This window comes from Geotrypetes seraphini, chromosome 3 (assembly GCF_902459505.1).
Source record: "Geotrypetes seraphini chromosome 3, aGeoSer1.1, whole genome shotgun sequence".
NCBI lineage: Eukaryota > Metazoa > Chordata > Amphibia > Gymnophiona > Dermophiidae > Geotrypetes > Geotrypetes seraphini.
The window spans coordinates 305,602,282-305,624,451 of record NC_047086.1 but is presented as its reverse complement, the minus strand read 5'-3'; the positions used below and the strand labels follow the sequence as shown (position 1 = coordinate 305,624,451).

The window sequence follows — 22,170 nt, the reverse complement described above, 5'->3', positions numbered from 1 at the left end:
AACCTAGGAAGGATGACTGTTAACCTGGGATGGGGTTATTTTCTTTTACTTTCCAGTATTGGTTTGTAGAGTTTGTCCATTCCAAGGGTTAACCTAAAAAAATTTTCTATTGTTGCAAATTAGGGCCAGGTGGATGGGGAGGGTCATAGCACCGACCAGGCCAATAGATTGGCAATTAATGGGGAGGGATGTGTTTGGCTGGGGGGGAAGATGGGAATCTGAGGTAATGGGAGATTGGCAGATCTCAGCTGGGAAATGACCAAATGCACAAGACTTAATGGCTTATATCAAGCTCTGTTGCTTTTTGTTTACTGTGATGCATGATAGGGTTTGAAGGCTGAGACAACCCTCATCTAAAAGGTACATAACTTTGACTGATACCTTAGTAGTGTTTTTTATTCTATAAGCATAATGTCTCTTAAAGTGTTTACTGGAATTGTGAGGGAGTATCTCCTCACCAATGAAGAGAAAAAAATCTTTCAAAGCATGAATAGACACCATGCCTCAGTGGCTTTGTTACAAGAAGCTCATCTTGATACACAGGAACATAGTAAATTGTGACCTTGGTGGAATGCAGTCTCTTGCAAAGTGGGAGTAATTTTATTTTGTAAAGGACTGTTTGTGGAAAAACTACATGCAACAATACAACTTAGACCAATCAGGTCACCTTGTTAAAATGAGTTTGAATAAGTGCTCTGCAACTTATACGTACCTAATGTTTACAATACAAGATTCTTCCATACTGAGTTCTTTATTGGGGTATGAGACTAAACCTTTGCTGATAGGAGAGATTTTAATAAAGTAGTGGATCCTACTATGGATAAAAAGACACATTCTTACCCTTTTGAGACCATAGATGTGATTAAGGGAGTTCCTTTATTATGTGCACCTAATGGACACTTTATTACTACACCTAATGGACACTTGGAGAGTCTTACAACCCACTGTGCTCATGATGCTCACTCTCATATTGATTCCATTCTCTGTTTGGAAGAACTTTTTTTGAAAATCAAAAATACTCATAGATCCCACAGAAGTATCAGACATGCTTTTGTTTTAATGGAATTCACTCTACAGGTGAGGCCCCCAATCATTCCACAGTGGAAATTCCCTTTAGATTTATACGCAGACCCTACATTTAAAGATTATATGGGACAGATGGCAAACTTACCAAGTATGTAATTCCTAATATCCTACTTTATTCAGGAAAACGGCAAAGGCCATCTTGAGAGGAGACATTGTAGCTTATTCTAATCACAAGAGACGTATGTGTGACAAAATGATCTTGAAATTGGAAAGAGGGCTTATCCAACTCAACTTCTAGGGATTCAGACGGAATTAAATGAACTTCTGCAGCAAATTCAGAAGTTGGTGAAATATTGTCATTATCAGTTATAGGGTAACAAAAATGAGAAATTGCTAGCTAGATAGGTCCATGGGCAGGGATCCCATCATGTGCAGCAGCTTTGAAATGCACAGGGTTTAACTGTCATACAGATAAAGATACGTGTATAATCTTTCAGGCATATTACTCCAATTTGTATTCAGAAGGCTCTAGTCAGTGACACTTATTTTTCCATTATAGAACTGCTGTGCCTTGATGAGGAAGATCAACATCATCTTAATGCTTCTTTTAGTGAAGAGGAATTATTTTTGGCCATAGAAAAGAGCCCGTTATATAAGGCTCCAGGATTTGATAGCTGTTGTGCAGGATAAAATCTTCCAGATATTTGTTGCGCTGGATATAATGCAGCCTCTGGTGGCTGTTCAATCATCAAATACAAGTAGGCACCTTATCGCTAATGCAGGCACAGATTGTAGTGTTTCCCAAACGTGATTCCACCAAAGTGAAATCATATCATCCTATCTCCCTTCTCTGTTGTGAAGCAAAGCTATTAGCTAAAATGTTGACCAATCATTTGGCTAAGTGTCCCATTTGTGAGATTTATACAGGGTAGAATGACAGTTAAAAATATCTGGAAGATTTTATCCTCCTTAGAATGGGTCTTTTACCATAAACCACCTGTTTTGACACAGAGTTCATGTATGGTTTCCTGGTGAAATATGGTATTATGTTTTTGATTATGGTTTTTGATTATGGTTTTTTTAGAGAGGCTGTTGAGAATGGGAGTTAATAGGGTATAGTCTAACTTTTTCCATGATTGCTGAGGCACTGGACAAGGGTGTCCGTTGTTACCCCTGCTTTTTGTTTTCACTTTAGATACTCTTATTAAGTTAGTATTATCTAATCTAGAAATTATAGGTATTAACATACGAGGGGGGTGCTGAAAAGTTCTCAGCCCAACCAACTTCTAAATTCTGCAGCAGCAGAGCAGTATTCCAATAACCAGATATCAGAGTATTTTTTTGGAAAGGTTACAGAACCTTCAGACACGATGTGCCAAGTGTGTTGAACTTGTGGTGAATATGTGGAATAACTTGTAAGTTTTATGGCCGCACATCATTCCCTTCTTGGTTGGGCTGAGAACTTTTCAGAACCCCCTTGTAGGTGCTCAGACATTCAAGATAGAGGTGACTTTGCAGATGACTTACTAGTTCATATCACTCAGCCCAGGCTATCTTTATCTACGTTGCTTGAAAACTTTACAGAATATGGGGATTTCTCAGGCTTTAAGCTTAAAATGGATAAATCAGAGGCTCTTGCCACTGATGACATGTGGTAACAACAATGGGGACCTGATGTTTCCACTATACTGGGTGATGGGACACTTCCAATATCTTGGTATTAATTTACCCTCAAACCCCTGATATTTATACCAGATGGATATACCTCCCCTTCTTAGGCACACCAAACAACAATTAATTTTCCTTCTAACCCTTCAGCTATGTTTGTGAGTGACATTGCTGAAGGGTTAGAAGGAAAAGTTTGCCTTTTTGCAGATGATACCAAGATTGTAACAGAGTAGATATCGAGGAGGGAGTGGAAAACATGAAAAGGATCTACAAAAGTTAGAGGAATGGTCTAAAATCTGGCAACTAAAATTCAATGCAAAGAAATGCAGAGTAATGCATTTGGGGATTAATAATCAGAAGGAGACATATATGCTGGGAGGGGAGAGGGACCTTAGGGTGATAGTATCCGAAGATCTAAAGGTGAAAAAACAGTGCGACAAGGCAGTGGCTGCTTCCAGAAGGATGATGGGCTGTATAAAGAGAGGCGTAACCAGTAGAAGAAAAAAGATGTTGATGCTCCTGTACAGGTCGTTGGTGGGCCCCACTTGGAGTATTGTGTTAGTTTTGGAGACCGTATCTGATGAAGGACAGAAAAAGGCTTGAAGCGGTCCATAGGAGGGTGACGAAAATGATAGGAGGTTTGTGACAAAAGATGTATGAGGAGAGACTGGAAGCCCTGAATATGTATACCTTAGGAAAGGAGGGACAGGGGAGATATGATTCAGACGTTCAAATATTTGAAAGGTATTAACATAGAACAAAATCTTTTCCAGAGAAAGGAAAATGGTAAAACTAGAGGGCATAATTTGAGGCTGAGGGGTGGGAGACTCAAGAGCAATGTAAGGAAATTCTTCTTTACGGGGAGGATGGTGGATGCCTGGAATGTGCTCCTGAGAGAGGTGGTGGAGAAAAAAACTGTGACTGAGTTCAAAAAAGCGTGGGATGAACAGAGAGGATCTAGAATCAGAAAATAATAGTAAATATTGAAGAACTAAGGCCAGTACTGGGAAGACTTGCACGGTCTGTGTCTGTATATGGCTGTTTGGGGGAGGATGGGCTGGGGAAGGCTGAGAGGGTGTAGATGGACTGGAGTGAGCTTTGACGGAGACTTCAGTAGTTGGAACCTAAGAACAATATCGGGCAGAGCTTTAGATCCTTGCCCAGAAATAGCTAAGGAGAAGAAGAAGAAGAAAAAAAAAAACCCAACAAATTTTTAGATTGAATCAGGTCGGGCAGACTAGATGGACCGTTCGGGTCTTTATCTGACTTCATCTAATATGTTACTATGTTATTAACCCTTTATTTGGCATTGTTGCTTTGAAGCAATATGTGTTTCTTTAGCTTTTATGGGAGATCTGTATCTCCTTGGCACTGTTGCTCACGTTCAACATCAAGTTACATAAAGCCGCTTTATCCCAGGACAAGCAGGCATGATATTCTCACATGTGGGTGACGTCATCTACGGAGCCCCGATGCGGAAGCATTTTCAAGCAAACTTGATTGAAGATTTAAGTTTGCTCTGCTGCTCCACGCATGCGTGCCTTCCTGCTCCACTAGGGGGTGCATCCCCTCGTGGTCTCCAGTTCAAAATTTTCCGCGAGCCTAGAAGACGTGTTTTTCAGGCTCTGCCCCAACTGCCTTCTAGCACCGCGATTTTTTTCTTGTTTTTTCACGATTAAGTCGCTGTGCGCGAATTCCTTACCTTTTACTTGATTCCTGCTTCGTTTTCAACGACCCGGAGGCTTCCGGGTCCCCGTGGCCGCGTGGCTAATCGAGCCGCGGCTACTTTCGATTTAATGTCCCGGCCTTTGACCGGCTTTAAAAAGTGCACCTGGTGCGAGCGGCTTCTTTCTCTCACAGACCCGCATCGCCGGTGCATCCTTTGTCTGGGGGCGACTCATCCAACCGACTCCTGCCCCCAGTGCGCTATTTTCCAAAACCGGGCCCTCCGCCGAAGAAAAGCCCGCATGGCGGATCTCTTCACCCCGGACCAACCCCCCACTTCGGCCTCGAGGTCGGCCCTGGCCTCGGCCCCGGCCTTGACCTCGGCCCCGGAAACCTCGGCATCGCCTCGAGACTCGACCCCGAAGCCCTCGGGACAACAGAAAGCCTCGGCTCCGGGTAAGTCCCCTCTTCCCTCTTCAGGTTCTGTAACAGCGAAGAAGCCAGCCTCGGGGACAACGGCGACGCATGGCGGAAGCCCCATGCTTACAGCCCCGTCTAAGCCCTCCAAGCCTTCGGGCCGTGCCTCCACCACACGGGAATACTCTGATACGAGGTCGCCCCCGGTGGAGCGCACAGAGGCAGGGGACATGCCTTCGATGCTGTCCGTGCCCGTCTTCCAGGACCTACTCCGAGCGATGATCACGTCGGAGCTGTCCGCTGCAATAGCCCAGTTTCAATCGGCCTCGACCTCGAATGCGCCAGACCAACCTGAGCCTCACACCGAACAACCTCGAGGAAAGGTGCGCAATCCTCGCCGCATCCCATCCTCCTCGGACTCCTCGCCGAGACGCCCGAGACATTCCCCCTCTGCGGACCGCCGAGGGGCAAAACGTCGGGCTAGAACGACAGAAACCTCGAACCGCCGTACCTCCAAGAAGGCCCGAGGTTCACCAACCCTACGAGGCCGTTCCCCCACACCTCGTACAGGACCACTAAGGGTGGCTGAGTTATCACTCTCCAACCCGCGTATCCTCCGAACTCCCCCTCGGACGCATTCTCCGAGGGAGTCCGGATCGAGGTCACCAACCCGACATCGATCGGTACCCCTAACCCCGGCATCGTCTCCGAGGGGCTCCTCGAGACGCCGAAGATCGACAACCCCGGAACACTCTCACAGTGCTTCCCCAACCTCGGAGCATGGATCAGAGCATGAATCTCAATACTCGAGGGAAGCCTCCTTATCCTTCTCCACCCGGCGAAGGTCTCGTTCCCTGACCCCGCACGGGGCTCCGGGGACATCTCGCCCATCCTTCACTCGCTTTGTCCAAGACATGGGACAAGCATTGGACTTAGATCTCCAGTCCGACTCCAGATACTCTAAGGAGTACCTGGCGGAGCTGGATATGCCATCACTGCCCAGAGAGTCCCTCCGCTTACCACCTAACCCGGTACTCCAACAGGCCTTCTTCAGGAACCTGGAGACCCCCTACATGGTCACGGCCGTACCCTCCAAAATGGAGGCCAAGTACCGCACAGTACCTTATCCGGGATTCGAGCAACCACAGCTCTCCCACCAATCGCTGCTGGTGGAATCCTCCTTGAAAAAGGCTCACCCGTCCCGTGTCTCAGCAGCGGTACCCCCAGGCCGGGAAGGCCGAACCCTGGACAAGTTCGGCAGGAGACTATACCAAAACGCAATGATGGCCTCTAGGGTGCAAAGCTACACTTTCACCTTCACATCATACCTCAAACACCTCATTGGACTATTGAGAGCCTTTGAGACTGACCTACCGGCCTCCCGACAGGAAACGTTCGGCCTGCTTTTAGAGTCCCTCTCCAACCTGCGCCTTCATCTATTCCACGTGGCCTACGATGGCTTCGAACTCTCCTCCAGAGAAGCAGCCTTCGCTATCGCCATGCGCCGACTAGCTTGGCTACGCCTGGTCGACATGGACCCCAACTTACAGGACCGGTTAGCAAACCTCCCCTGCGTGGGGAAGGAATTGTTCGATGACACTATCGAGGCGGCGACAAAACGCCTCTCCGAACATGAACGCTCATTTGCCTCCCTTGTCCGGCAAAAGCCCAAACCGCCAGCGCCCAGGCCATACAGGGCCCCTCCGCGCCGCTACCCACAAAAGTCCACCCCTGCTTTCTCGCGGCCCCCACCCAGACGTCCGCAAGCCCATCACAGGGCCATGCCCAAGTCCCAACCGCCCGCGACCACCAAACCATCCCCGTCCTTTTGACGGGACACGCGGAAGGGGGCGGGCCCCCTCCGCCATAGTCCCAGACCACCTTCCCATCGGAGGTCGACTCAAAGCCTTTTACCCTCGCTGGGAACAACTCACGACGGACGCATGGGTCCTTGGCCTGATCTCATCAGGGTACTCTCTCAACTTTCGGGCCATTCCCCCGGACAACCCCCCAAGGAATTGCCCTCCCAACAGGACTCAGCTACCTCTACTCCTCTCCGAAGCTCGAGACCTGCTTCGCCTGAGAGCAGTGGAGAAGGTCCCCCCCGACCAACGGGGGAAGGGCTTCTACTCCCGTTACTTCCTGGTACCGAAAAAAACGGGAGACCTACGCCCAATACTAGACTTGAGACGCCTCAACAAATTCCTGGTACGGGAAAAGTTTCGGATGCTCTCACTACCAACACTCTATCCCCTGATCGACGAGGGCGACTGGCTCTGCTCCCTCGATCTCAAGGAGGCGTACACACATGTCCCAGTGCACCCCGCTCACCGCAAGTTTTTGCGTTTCCAAGTAGGGGACTGGCACCTACAATACCGAGTCCTCCCCTTCGGACTAGCATCATCACCTCGGGTCTTCACCAAGTGCCTCGTGGTGGTAGCAGCAACCCTACGCTCCCAGGGCCTCCAGGTATTCCCCTACCTGGACGACTGGCTAATCAAAGCCCCGTCCAAAGAAGGGGCTATCTCAGCGACCCAACAGACTATTACCTATCTACAAAGTCTGGGGTTCGAAATAAACTTCCCAAAATCTCAACTACGCCCCTCACAATCCCTACAGTTCATCGGGGCCACGCTGGACACGGTTCGCCTCCGTTCCTTCCTCCCCCCTCCGCGCCTGGAGGCGTTAGTAAGTCTGAGCCGAAGGATCTCTCGGCTGACCTCAGTATCAGCCCGACAGATGATGATCCTCCTGGGCCACATGGCCTCCACCGTCCATGTCACACCCTTCGCCCGCCTCCATCTGAGAATCCCTCAATGGACCCTGGCGTCTCAATGGCGTCAAGACCGGGACCCGATCGACCACTCAGTGACAGTGACTCCTTCATTGCAACGATCGCTCCGCTGGTGGGCCGACTCTTCAAATCTTTCCAAAGGTTTGCTCTTCCTCACCCCACCCCACAGCAAGGTACTCACCACGGACTCGTCGGAGTACGCTTGGGGAACCCATCTGGACGGCCTGCGCACCCAAGGAATGTGGTCAGCACAAGACCGCCGCTGCCACATCAACGTGCTAGAACTTCGGGCCATCTACCTCGCAGCAGTAGCCTTCCAACATCTGCTCCGCGACCGAGTGGTTCTCATCCGAACCGACAATCAAGTAGCGATGTACTACGTAAACAAACAAGGGGGCACAGGATCTTGGCCCCTTTGCCGGGAAGCCCTGCGCCTCTGGAAATGGGCAATCTCCAACAACACCTTCCTTCGGGCGGTGTACATACAAGGAGAACAAAACTGCCTGGCGGACAGACTCAGCCGCCTCCTCCAGCCACACGAGTGGTCACTACATTCTCAGGCCCTACGAGGAGTGTTCGAACGGTGGGGGACGCCTCAAATAGACCTGTTCGCGTCCCCTCACAACCACAAGCTGCCTCTCTTCTGCTCCCGGATATACTCCCCGGACCGGCTCGAGGCCGACGCCTTCCTCCTCGATTGGGAGGGAAGGTTCCTGTACGCGTTCCCGCCGTTCCCTCTGATACTGCGGACGCTTGTCCACCTGAAAACGGTACAAGCCACCCTGATCCTGATTGCCCCTCGCTGGCCACGCCAACCGTGGTTTTCCCTTCTACTTCAACTCAGTGTCAGAGATCCACTGCCTCTGCCTCTGTTTCCCTCTCTACTGTCACAGGGTCAGGGTTCACTGTTACATCCCAATCTTCAATCTCTTCATCTGAATGCTTGGTTTCTCTCCCCCTGACTGCTCTCCCCGTGTCTCAATCAGTCAAGGAGATATTGGAGGCCTCTAGAAAAACCTCGACGAGAACCTGCTACTCCCAAAAGTGGACCAGATTCTCAACCTGGTGCTCCTCCCACAGCCAGGACCCGGTGTCGGTCCCCGTCCCCCTGGTCCTTGACTATCTACTTCAACTATCTCATTCCGGCCTAAAGACCAACTCCATTCGAGTACACCTCAGTGCGATTGCGGCCTTTCATCAGCCCCTGGAAGGGAAAGCCCTCTCGCTCCATCCCTTAGTCACTCGCTTCATGAAGGGCCTGCTGAACGTCCACCCCCCTCTCAAACCTCCCCCGGTGGTTTGGGACCTTAACGTGGTTCTGGCTCAACTAATGAAACCTCCATTTGAGCCCCTAGACAAATGCCATCCAAAATTCCTCACTTGGAAGGTAATTTTCCTACTTGCACTCACGTCCGCACAGCGGGTTAGTGAGCTGCAAGCGCTGGTAGCGGACCCACCCTTCACGGTATTCCATCACGACAAGGTGGTACTCCGCACCCATCCAAAGTTCCTACCTAAAGTAGTGTCTGATTTCCATCTAAATCAGTCCATTGTCTTACCTGTGTTTTTCCCCAAGCCCCACTCTCACCCCGGAGAAGTGGCGCTCCACACTCTTGACTGCAAAAGAGCGTTGGCCTTTTACCTCCAACGCACTCAGCCACACCGGAAAGTCCCACAACTATTTTTGTCCTTCGACCCAAACCGGTTAGGTCACCCAGTTTCCAAACGCACCTTGTCCAACTGGTTGGCCGATTGCATCTCCTTTTGCTACGCTCAGGCTGGTCTCGCGCTGAACGGTCGAGTAACGGGACACAAAGTCCGAGCGATGGCAGCCTCCGTAGCCTTCCTCAGGTCAACACCTATTGAGGAAATCTGCAAGGCTGCCACATGGTCTTCGGTTCATACCTTCACCTCCCACTACTGTCTGGACTCCCTGTCCAGAAGCGATGGCTGATTCGGCCAATCGGTGTTGCGAAATCTATTTGCTTAAATTGCCAACTTCCCTCCATCCCTCTGCAGTAAGCTTGGAGGTCACCCACATGTGAGAATATCATGCCTGCTTGTCCTGGGATAAAGCACAGTTACTTACCGTAACAGGTGTTATCCAGGGACAGCAGGCATATATTCTCACAACCCACCCACCTCCCCGAGGTTGGCTTCTTGGCTAGTTAAGTGAACTGGAGACCACGAGGGGATGCACCCCCTAGTGGAGCAGGAAGGCACGCATGCGTGGAGCAGCAGAGCAAACTTAAATCTTCAATCAAGTTTGCTTGAAAATGCTTCCGCATCGGGGCTCCGTAGATGACGTCACCCACATGTGAGAATATATGCCTGCTGTCCCTGGATAACACCTGTTACGGTAAGTAACTGTGCTATTTCACCATCTGCCAATTAAAGGGTTAAATGGCAATCCTTGCATCTATCAATGGGTGGTCGTATTGCACTCTTTATTTAGTATGATGATTTTTCCAAAATGGCTATACAGGAGAACCTCAATATTCGCGGGGGTTAGGGGCAGAGGCAGCCCGCAAATATTGAAAAATCGTGGATAATTTTTAGGGTCGGCTCTGACCCACCCCTGTGGGGCAGGAGCGTGGGATGATCGATCCTGCCCTGCGTCACTGCTAGACTACCAGGTAAGGTCTGGGGAAGGTCAGAATTTTGTTAAAAAAAAAAAAAAAATTGCGAATAACCGAATCTGCAGATACTGAAACTGTGGATTCGGAGGGGGAACTGTATATACTTCAATTGATAACCCTTATGTTTACAACATTGTGATTGGCAATCTTTACAAAGAGAGATTACTAAGTTTTGTTGGCTGGGCAAGAAACCAAAACTCCGATTTGATAAATTGGCGGGTCTCTGGAATAGAGGGGGCTTGGGACTCCCAGACCTAGCCTTTACAATTGGGCCTGTTTGCTAAGACACATAAGAGATTGGGTACTGGGAGTAAGTAATTTTACTCCATTGTTGTTTGAGCAGGTGTTTTTCTCCCCTATGTAGTTAACATACCTACTTCACACACCACAATATAAATGAACTACACTGGCCCAGGGAAATTCTCTTTTAAGTCAATTGAGAGACATATAATAATATAATAATAATAATAGCTTTATTTATTTCCCGTCATACCTTTTCCGTTCAAATCGGGAAAGATTCCAGACGACTGGAAGGTGGCAAATGTTATGCCGACCTTCAAAAAAGGTTCGAGGGGAGATCCAGGAAACTATAGACCGGTAAGTCTGACCTCGATACCAGGAAAGATGGTAGAGGCGCTAATAAAGGACCGCATCATTGATCACCTTGATGGACACAGTTTACTGAGGACCAGCCAGCACGGTTTCAGCAAAGACAGATCTTGCCTGATGAACTTGCTGCACTTTTTCGAGGGAATGAACAGGTGGATAGACAAGGGCGACCTGGTCGACATTGTATATCTGGATTTTCAGAAGGCATTCGACAAGGTTCCACATGAACAACTACTTTGTAAAATTGCAAGCCATGGAATCGAGGGTGAAATACTCATGTGGATTAAAAACTGGCTGGAGCATAGGAAACGGAGAGTGGGGGTAAATGGACAGTACTCAGACTGGAAGAGTGTCACCAGTGGGGTGCCGCAGGGCTCGGTGCTTGGACCTGTGCTCTTCAACTTCTTTATAAATGATCTGGACATCGGTACGACGAGTGAGGTGATTAAATTTGCGGACGATACGAAGTTATTCAGAGTAGTGAAGACACAGGGGGATTGCGAAGATCTACAAAGTGACATAATCAAGCTCGAGAAATGGGCATCGACATGGCAAATGAGGTTCAACATGGATAAGTGCAAAGTGATGCATGTCAGTAACAAAAATCTTATGCATGAATACAGGAAGTCCGGGGCGGTACTTGGAGAGACCTCTCAGGAAAGAGACTTGGGAGTTCTGATCGACAAGTTGATGAAGCCGTCTGCACAATGCGCTGCGGCAACAAAAAGAGCGAACAAAATGCTAGGAATGATAAAGAAGGGGATCACGAACAGATCGGAGAAGGTTATCATGCCGCTGTACCGGGCCATGGTGCGCCCTCACCTGGAGTACTGAGTCCAGCACTGGTCGCCGTACATGAAGAAGGACACGGTACTACTCAAAAGGGTCCAGAGAAGAGTGACTAAAATGGTTAAGGGGCTGAAGGAGTTGCCGTACAGTGAGAGATTGGAGAAACTGGGCCTCTTCTCCCTTGAAAAGAGGAGACTGAGAGGAGACATGATAGAAACATTCAAAATACTGAAGGGAATAAACTTAGTAGATAAAGACAGACTGTTCATACTCTCCAAGGTAGGGAGAACGAGAGGGCACTCTCTAAAGTTGATAGGGGATAGATTCCATACAAACGTAAGGAAGTTCTTCTTCACCCAGAGAGTGGTGGAGAGCTGGAACGCTCTTTCGGAGTCTATTGTAGGGGAAAACACCCTCCAGGGTTTCAAGACTAAGCTGGACAAGTTACTGCTAAACTGGGATGTACGCAGGTGAGGCTGCACTCATTTAGAGCACTGGTCTTTGACCTGGGAGCCGCCGCATGAGCGGACTGCCGGACAGGATGGACCAGTAGTCTGACCCAGCAGCAACAATTCTTATGTTCTTAAGACAGTGTACAATAATAGAGGCAGTAAGGAATACAGTGTGTAATTTAGAGTATTGTCTCATGTAGATATTCATCTATAATCCCAATGCTACTGACTTACTTCCAATACATGGGAATCTAGACTTTATGCAGGGTATTCACACATTGGCCTAGGTTTTTAGTGAAGATGGGTCCCTCCAGTCCTTTCCACTACTCACTAATACCTTTAGATGTGTGGGCAGAAGATTATGGATTTATTCAGTTGGCACACTGTATAGCTAACCTACAGACTGGTGGTTAAAGACTCTTAAGGAGGAAGAAGAGATTCCGCATAAGATTGTATGGGATATGTTATCATCTAAGTCATATGAGTGGTTAGTAACTAAGTGGGGTGAGGAGCTAGGGGTACCCATACAGACAACAGATATTAGTCGAGCTCTTTCTGAAGATTGTTAAAGGTTTTACTTAACAAAAATGTACTTTTCAAATGCTATCTAGGGCAAATTTTATTCAAGTGCAGGCTTTTAACTCCGGAATGGTTTTTATTTATATCCCACTTTATACAAAATGGGTTCCAAACACACATACATAGTAAAAAGCACAATGACTGATTCTCCAGTATGTAAGAAATGTGGTCAGCAACCCAGTTCTTTTTTTCATGCTTTATGGAGGTGCCCTCGAATAACATCTTGTTGGGATAAAATATTACCCTATTTGGGTATTACTGTATTGAGCTCTCCAAAGGGAGTTCTGTTTGACAGGGCTGCCAGCTGTGGAATTTTTGGGATGAGGTAGGGAACGCTTACTTTTCCAGAAGACACAAATGCGCAGTACTGGTTATAAGATTCTCCACCTGGTTTTTGGAATTGGAGGAATCGGCTCTATTGCTTGTTACTTTTAGAAGCCAAGGAGGCTTTTCTTCCGCAGCAATGGATCAACAGTGTCTTTCATCTGTGCCAGTCTCCACCCTATCACAAATGCATCAATGTTAGGTTGGGATATTCACCTGGATGGGTCCCACACTCAAGGCGTCTAGTCTTCTCATGAAAAACACTCCATATTAATCTTCTCAAATCCGAGCAAAACAAAATGCTCTCCAGACTTTCCAGACTAACAAGTAGTCCTCATCCATACCAACAATTTTGTTGCCAATGCTCTGTCTGAACAAACCAAGGAGACATGGGCTTTCACCCCCTTTCCATGGAAGCAGTCCAGATTTGGACTTGGGCAACTACTCATGGAATTCTTCTTGGAGCAGCTTATCTAGCAGGGAAGCAAAACAGAGAAACATGACAGCAGATAAAGGCCAAATGGCCCATCTAGTCTGCCCATCCACAGTAGCCATCATCTCTTTCTCTCGGAGATCCCACGTGCCTATCCCAGGCCCTCTTGAATTCAGACCCAGTCTCTGTTTTCCACCACTTCTTCCGGGAGACTGTTCCATGCATCTACCACCCTTTTCTGTAAAAAGTATTTCCTCAGATTACTCTGGAGCCTATCACCTCTTAACTTCATCTATGCCCTGTGATTGCAGAGTTTCTTTTCAAATGAGACTCATGCACATTTATATTACGTAAGTATTTAAATGACTATCATATCTCCTGTCTCCCACCTTTCCTCCAAAGTATACAGATTGAGATCTTTAAGTCTATCCCCATAAGCCTTATCATGAAGATCATGCACCATTTTAGTAGAAACATAGAAATAGACGGCAGATAAGGGCCACGGCCCATCCAGTCTGCCCACCCTAATGTCCCTCCTAATGTCCCTACCTTTGCCTTGTGAATAGATCCCATGTGCCGATCCCATTTGGCCTTAAAATCAGGCACGCTGCTGGCCTCAATCACCTGCAGTGGAAGACTATTCCAGTGATCAACCACCCTTTCAGTGAAAAAGAATTCCCTGGTGTCACCTCATAGTTTCCCACCCCTGATTTTCCACGGATGCCCTCTTGTTGCCGTGGGGCCCTTGAAAAAGAAGATATCTTCCTCCGCCTCGATGCGGCCCGTAAGATACTTGAATGTCTCGATCATGTCCCCCCTCTCTCTGCACTCCTCGAGCGAGTAAAGCTGTAATTTGTCAAGCCGTTCTTCGTATGGGAGATCCTTGAGTCCCGAGACCATCCGGGTGGCCATTCTCTGCACTGACTCCAGTCTCAGCACATCCTTGCGATAATGCGGCCTCCAGAATTGCACACAGTATTCCAGGTGGGGCCTCACCATGGATATATACAATGATATAATGACTTCCGCCTTACTGCTGACGAAACCCCTTCGTATGCAACCCATGATTTATCTTGCCTTGGATGAAGCTTGCTTCACTTGATTGGCAGACTTCATGTCCCCACTGACAATTACCCCCAAGTCTCGTTCTGCTACCGTTTTTGCTAGGATCTCGCCATTAAGGGTATAAGACTTGCATGGATTTTGGCTGCCCAGGTGCATAACTTTGCATTTTTGGCATTGAAGTTGAGTTGCCAGGTCCTAGACCAGCGCTCCAGTAGGAGTAGGTCGTGCATCATGTTGTCGGACATTGAATCTTTGTCCGTTGTGCATTTGCCCACTACATTACTTAGTTTGACGTCATCGGCGAATAATGTTATCTTACCTCGAAGCCCTTCTGCCAAGTCCCTTATAAAGATGCTGAATAGGATCGGGCCCAAGACTGAGCCCTGTGGCACTCCACTGATCACCTCAGTCATTTCGGAGGTGGTGCCGTTCACCACTACCCTTTGAAGCCTACCTCCAAGCCAGTTCCCAACCCATTTCGTCAATGTGTCACCTAATCCTATAGAACTCATCTTGCTCAGCAACCTGTGGTGTGGTACGCTATCGAATGCTTTGCTAAAGTCCAGGTACACGATGTCCAAGGACTCCCCAATATCCAGCTTCCCCATCACCCAGTCAAAGAAGCTGATCAGGTTGGATTGGCATGATCTCCCCTTAGTAAATCCATGTTGACGGGGATCCCATAGATTCTCCTCATCCAGGATCTTATCCAATTGGCGTTTGATTAGAGTTTCCATTAGTTTGCTCACTATCGATGTTAGACTCACTGGTCTGTAGTTTGCTGTCTCCATCTTTGAGCCTTTCTTGTGGAGTGGAATGACGTTAGCCGTTCTCCAGTCCAACTGGACGGTGCCTGTACTAAGGGAGAGGTTGAAGAGCGCGGATAGTGGCTCTGCCAAGACATCACTCAGCTCCCTAAGCACCCTTGGGTGTAGGTTGTCAGGCCCCATTGCTTTGTTAACCTTAAGCTTTGACAGCTCATCGTAGACACTGCTGGGCGTAAACTCAAAGTTTCTAAACGGGTCAACTGAGCCAACCCTTGTCTGTAGCTGAGGGCCAAGTCCCAGCGCTTCTCGGGTGAAGACTGAGCAGAAGTATTCATTTAATAGTTGGGCTTTTTCCGAATCCTTTTCCACATAGTCTCCTTGTGGATTCCTGAGACGTACTTCTGTCACTGATATACCTGAAGAAGGATTTATCTCCCTTCTGGATGTTCTCTGCTAGAGACTCCTCCATGTGGAATTTAGCCTCCCTGACTGCTGTTTTGACAGCTTTTGACTTGGTCAGGTAGTCTGCTCTAGAGTCCTGTTTCCCCTATTGTTTGTAAGAGATGAATGCTTTTTTCTTCTCCTTGATGAGGTCTGAGATCTCTTCAGTAAACCACTGCGGCTTGTTGATCCTTCGCCTTTTACTTACTGATTTAACATAGCGGTTTGTTGCTTCCTGTATGGTGGCTTTCAGAGTCGACCACATTTCTTCTACGTTATTGGTTTCTGCTTGGCTTTGTAGCGCCTGGTGAACAAAGGAACCCATGTCTTGGAAGTTTGTGTCCTTGAATTTGAGGACCCTGGTCAGTGTGGTAGATTTAGTAAAACCTTTCCTAAGATCGAACCATACCATGTTGTGGTCACTGGAGGCCAATGTCTCGCCCACCGAGATCTCTGTGACACTTTCTCCATTGGTAAGTAATAGGTCCAGTATTGCCTGATCCCTTGTTGGGACCAATACCAGTTGCTTGAGACCAGCTCCCTTCATAGAGTTTAATAGCCTCCTCCTGCTGCCGGAAGCAGAGGTAAGTGTATCCCAATCCACATCAGGCATGTTGAAGTCACCTAGCAATACTGTGTCCTCACGCAAGGTGATATTTTCTATATCTCCGATTATTTCCATATCCAGGTCATCCTGTTGTCTTGGGGGTCTGTAAATTACGCCAAGATACAAGCATTTGTCCTTCCCTCTGGCCAAATTAACCCAAAGGGATTCCCCAGTGTACTGGACATCTGAGATTCTTGTGACCTTAATGTCATCTTTCGTATATAATGCTACACCTCCTCCCAGTCTGCCCTCCCTGTCCCGGCGAAGCAAGTTGTAACCCGGTATGACCATGTCCCACCTGTGGGAGTCTGTGAGCCAGGTCTCAGTTATCGCCACCACAACCAGGTCGGCATTCCTTATTTCTGTTTCCAATTCCAGGATCTTGCTTCCTAAACTGTGTGCGTTGACGTACATAGCCCTCCATGTTGTATTTTTGTTACGTCTCAATGGGGATATATCTGCTTGAGCTACTTGAACACCTTTAGCATTATTTGCGTTATTTGCGCTCTCCTTAGACCCAGAACTACAATGTGCACTCCCCATATACCCAGAATTACAATGTGTACTCCCCCTAGACCCGGAATTACAATGTGACCCATAAATATGATGTGAACCTATCCCCGACTCGAAAGTGTGTGTATTCGCCCCTGACCCAGACCCAGAATTTCGGTGACTACTTACCTCAGCCTCAAAAAAGTTTTGGCAGTTTAGCCTTCCTCTGGACCGACTCCATCCTTTTTATATCTTTTTGAAGGTGCAGCTTCCAGAATTATACACAATATTCTAAATGAGGTCTCACCAGAGTCTTATACAGAGGCATCAATACCTCTTTTTTTCCTACTGGCCATACCTCTCCTTATGCAACCTAGCATCCTTCTAGCTTTTGCCGTCACCTTTTCAACCTGTTTGGTCACCTTAAGAGCATCACATTCAAATCACATCCAAGTTCTTCTGGTTTTTGCAGCCCAAATACATGACCTTGCATTTCTTAGCATTAAATTTTAGCTGCCAAATTTCAGACCATTCTTCAAGCTTCGCCAGGTCTTTTCTTCATGTAATTCACATCCGGCGTGTCTACTCTATTACAGATTTTCGTATCATTTGCAAAGAGGCAAATTTTACCAGACAACCCTTCAGCATTTATAAAACATTTATAAAAATGTTAAAAAGAACAGGCCCAAGAACAGAACCTTGAGGCACACCACTTGTAACATCCTGATAAAGGGGATGGAAAACCTTTCATACGCTGAGAGATTGGAGAAACTGGTTCTCTTTTCCCTGGAGAAGAGGAGACTTAGAGGGGATATGATAGAGACTTATAAGATCATGAAGGGCGTAGAGAGGGACAGATTCTTCAAACTTTAGAATAATAAAAGAACAAGAGGGCATTCAGAAAAGTTGAAAAGGGACAGATTCAAAATAAATGCTAGGAAGTTCTTCTTTACCTAACGTGTGGTGCACACCTGGAATGCGCTTCCAGAGAGCGTAATAGGGCAGAGTACGGTACTGGAGTTCAAGAAAGGATTGGACAATTTCCTGCTGGAAAAGGGGATAGAGGGGTATAGATAGAGGATTACTGCACAGGTCCTGGACCTGTTGAGCCGCCGCGTGAGCGGACTGCTGGGCACGATGGACCTCAGGTCTGACCCAGCAGAGGCATTGCTTATGTTCTTTCCTCAGAGCTATCTCCATTGATCACTACCCTCTGTTGCCTTCCACTCAGCCAGTTCTTGACCCAGCCCGCCCACTTTGGGACCCATCCCAAGGGCACTCAGTTTATTTATTTAGACGTCTGTGTGGAACACTGTCAAAGGCTTTGCTAAAATCTAAATACATCATATTTAGCGCACATCCTCTATCCAATTCTCTGGTCACCCTGTCAAACAAATTGATCAGATTTGTCTGACAAGACCTACCTCTAGTGAATCCATGTTGTCTCCAGTCCTGTAATCCACAGGATTCCAGAAACTTGACCATTCTCTGTTTTAAAAGCGTTTCAAGTTTATAAAAAAAATTTTAAACCGCTTAATCAGGTTTGCTTACCACAGAAGTCAGACTTACCAGCCTGTAATTCCCTACTTCTACCTTTGTGGAGAGGGACCACATCCGCCCATCTCCAGTCCTCCAGTACCAGTCCCAACTCTAACTCTAGAGACTCATTGAAAAGATCAGTCAGCGGAGCTACCAGAACTTCCCCAAGTTCCTTCAGCACCCTTGGATGTACACAATCTGGTCCCATCACTTTGTCTACCTTTATTTTAGCTAGCTCCTCTCGAACACAACCCTCTGAAAATCGATCAGGGTCTATTACTCCTCCATCCCTATTCAAACAGACTCGGAAGACTCCTTCAGCCTCATGAATGATCTCTCTGCACATATTGCATCAGATTTTTTTCCAAGTAGAGGAGTCTTGACATCTGCACTTCCCTTCACAAAGCTGTGGCCACAGTTCCTAGAGGGAAGGCTTCAGGGTCAGCTGCGGGCAACGTGTAGGAGCTGCTGCTTGCAACTTTGTGACAAGAAGTACAGCTCCCAGGAGGGAGCCAGCCGGAACCTGGGGACTGCCTGTAATGTAAATAAAAATTTCTGTGCGGCCTGGTTCGGCACAGCCCATGGCGTGGTACTGGTTTGCGGCCTGGTGGTTGGGGACCCCTGCTCTAGCATACAGGTGGAGGAGAGTGCCCAGTTGCCTTCCGCTTGGTGCTTTGTTTACCTATATGAGGTTCTTCATGAGTGATTTCAGTTTAAAAGAGCCCTGCCCATGTTGGAAGGAACTGTGGAAGTGGTCAAATATTTACCCATGGCATACACAAACGCAATCCCCCCCACCCCCACTTGCAATACAGAGAAACCCAGTTCTTGTCCCCAACTAATAGTCTTGCATCCCCAGCCCAGTGAGAATAGCATGTGGCAGACAAGAATGGCTACATCTTGGGCCTTCTTTATTTATCTGTATTGATTAACTGCCCTTTTCATAAAGATTCACCCAAAGTGGTTTACAATACATTGAAGAATAATCAGATAACTCTTTAAGTATTTTCCCTATCTAGATTGTGAGCCTGTGGCAGTGGAGGGATTAAGTGACTTGTCCAGAATCACAAGGAGCAGGCTGGAATCGAAATGACAACCTCAGGGTGTTGAGGCAGCAGCTCTAACTACTAGGCCATTCCTGCCCTACCGTGTTTCTCCCAAAAATAAGACAAGGTCTTATATTAATTTGTGTTCCAAAAACACACTAGGGCTTTTTTCAGGAAAGTCTTTTTTTTTTTTTTTTCATGTACAACAATCATCTCTCCCTTCCTCTCCTTCACCCCCAACTCTTCCTCTTTCCTTTTTCTCTTCCCCCCCCCTCCCATTACATCATCCTTCCTCGCCTCTCACCCATTCTCTTGTGCAAGAGCTCCCGAGGCCTCCCAAAACAGCGTCAGTACTCTAAATGGGCTGCTTCGCTGCCTTCCCTGCTGGGGCCTTCCTCTGCTGCGTCACTAGTGATGTCATCAGTGACGCAACAGAGAGAAGGCCCCTGCAGGGAAGGCAACAAAGCAGCCCCGTTCAGAGCGCTGCCACCACTGATGTTTTGGAGGCTTTTGGAGTGGAGGTATATCAGGCTCACGGTGGGAGGTTTGGTGGGGCTCTGCTGCATAGGGGGATGGGAGGTAGGGATAGAAAGATGCTACAGAGGGAAGGCTGCGAAACAGCCCATTCAGAGCACTGCCGCTGTTTTTGGAGGCATCGGGAGCTGCTGCACAACGGGATGGGTGAGAGGGAAGGAAAGATGCTGCACATGGGGGGGAGAGAAAGGAAAGAGGAAGAATTGAGGTGGAGGAGAGGAAGGGAGAGATGGTTGGCAAATCGGGTAGTACTAGTGTCAGGGATGGAGTCAGGGTGGCTTCAAGGGTCGATCTTAACTAGGGATCATTTTTGGGTTAGGGCTTATATTATGAGCATCTTTAAAATTCATGCTAGGGCTTATTTTCAGGGAAACACGGTATCTTTTGCCATTCTGGCACAGAAAGCAAAATTTAACCATGTGGTTCAAATTTTACATTCTGAACTGGGCAGCAGAAGAGAAGGCTGTGACCTAATGTTTAGCTGCATTCCTTTTCTGCCATGTGTGACAGTGCTGGACTTGGGTGGGGGGTGCCTGCCTGGGTGCAAGCTACAGAGGTGTTGAGGGGGAGGTGCATATCTGTCTCTGTACAAGGATCAGAAGTGCTACAGGGAATGGAATCTTAAAGTGCCTGCTGCTGGTGATGCCTGTTTTTCATAGTTGGGTGAACTGCCAGCGAGTTCAGACCGAAAATCTAGGTGCCAGGTCAAATTGATCTTATTTAATTATTTTTAAGTATTGTGTGCCTGAGGTTTGTCAAACCCTTTCATACATAATATAATTCATGTTACGGTTACTAAAACTAGAAAATGTTTAAACAAGGCTCCTCGGTACCCTTGTTAAGTGTAGGCAAAAGTCAGGTTTTTCCCTTTTTCTAAATACAACATAATTCTATTCTTGCCTGTATTTAATGGCAAGCTGTTTTAAAAATGATTGTGTCATGGAATAAAGTATAAAATTATTCTTCTCAGAAAACATCCAAAACAATTTCAACTTCTTTTCTCTTTCCCCATTTAGAAATTCAAGATTCGCATTGAGGATCCTCCTCGGCGTAAACACATGGTCTTTCTGGGTGGTGCAGTGCTAGCAGACATCATGAAAGACAAAGATAACTTTTGGATGAGCCGCCAGGAGTACCAGGAGAAGGGAGTGCGTGTGTTGGAGAAGCTCGGTGTGACTGTTCGATAAACCCAGACTGTTACGGGCCCTTCTCTCCTAAAGCTTTCATTGTCAGCCTTTGAACTCTTTCAGCTACATGACATGGAAAGGCCTGTCTCTGCCCTTTGACCCAGAGGGTCAGGTTTTGTTCTGATTTACTGAGGGAAGCTTTTGTTAAATGTTTGTTAATGTGGCTAAATTTGGCTATTTAATTTTACTACTTCCCTGCGAACAAAGATCTCGAGCAAAAGAGCCTGTCTGCCGCTTTGTTCTTCCCCAGTGGGCATTTGGATAATTCTGGTACGCTTGCTCAACTTAGTGTGGTGCTGTAAGGCTGTTGCTTTGTCCTGCTCACTGGATGTCTCTGCGTTTCTTTAGCATAAGAAAATCTCTTAGCAGCTGCTTCTCCCTCTGCATTCTTGTGCTAGTTACATTTTCACTCTGATGCTTCACTTCCCCATAAAGGTTTAAAACAGTTATACTGTATTGCTGCAATTGTGTAAACATAAGAATCTCTATATCATTTTGTCTATGAAAAATGGAAACCAGTAAACGCAGTGTTTTGGAGCTGTGCTTCTTCTCTGCTGTGGTTTGTGACAGGTAAAATATAGTTTGTTTTTATTTTCTACTTTTTAAAATTCTACAATGCCATTTCCATATAACATAGCAAACAAGTGTAGGCAATTGGAGGACTCCAAATGGTGAAATTAGCAGGAGTGAGAGCTCCCTAGCAATTATCAATTGCAAATCAAAATGTCCAAAAAACGTGGCTGTAAAATTTCTAATGTCAGAGAACGTTGATTAAAATAATTTGACAAGTTGTTAAAGGATTTGTGTTTATTCGTGTGTGGATATGAAATAGCTTATAACGTTTTCAGTTTCAGTAACCTGTTCTTAATTGGTTACTGTAAATAGATCTTACTAGTAATGGAGTAAATAAAGCAAACCAGTACCACTAACTTTATAATGCTCCATGACTAAATGTGTCCACTCCTGATACTTTTGAAGGATGTAGAATGGATCAGTAGGTATGCATTGTTAAACACAGATGGTTAAGTCTCAGATCTCCTTTTAATCAGTGCGGTTATCTTCCCATTTATAGTCTGCATGCATATAGACAAATTTGG

General features: G+C 47.0%; 1 protein-coding gene across 1 annotated transcript in view; it reads left to right on the top strand.

Annotated features, from left to right (window-relative positions):
- ACTR2 (actin related protein 2) overlaps positions 1–21,870 on the top strand; it is a 104,326-nt gene extending 82,456 nt beyond the window's left edge. The window contains exon 9 of the mRNA XM_033939817.1: positions 20,903–21,870. Coding sequence (XP_033795708.1) covers positions 20,903–21,073 — 171 coding nt within the window. The 3' untranslated portion in view covers positions 21,074–21,870. The remainder of the gene's footprint in view (positions 1–20,902) is intronic.
- The last annotated feature ends 300 nt before the right edge of the window (positions 21,871–22,170 follow it).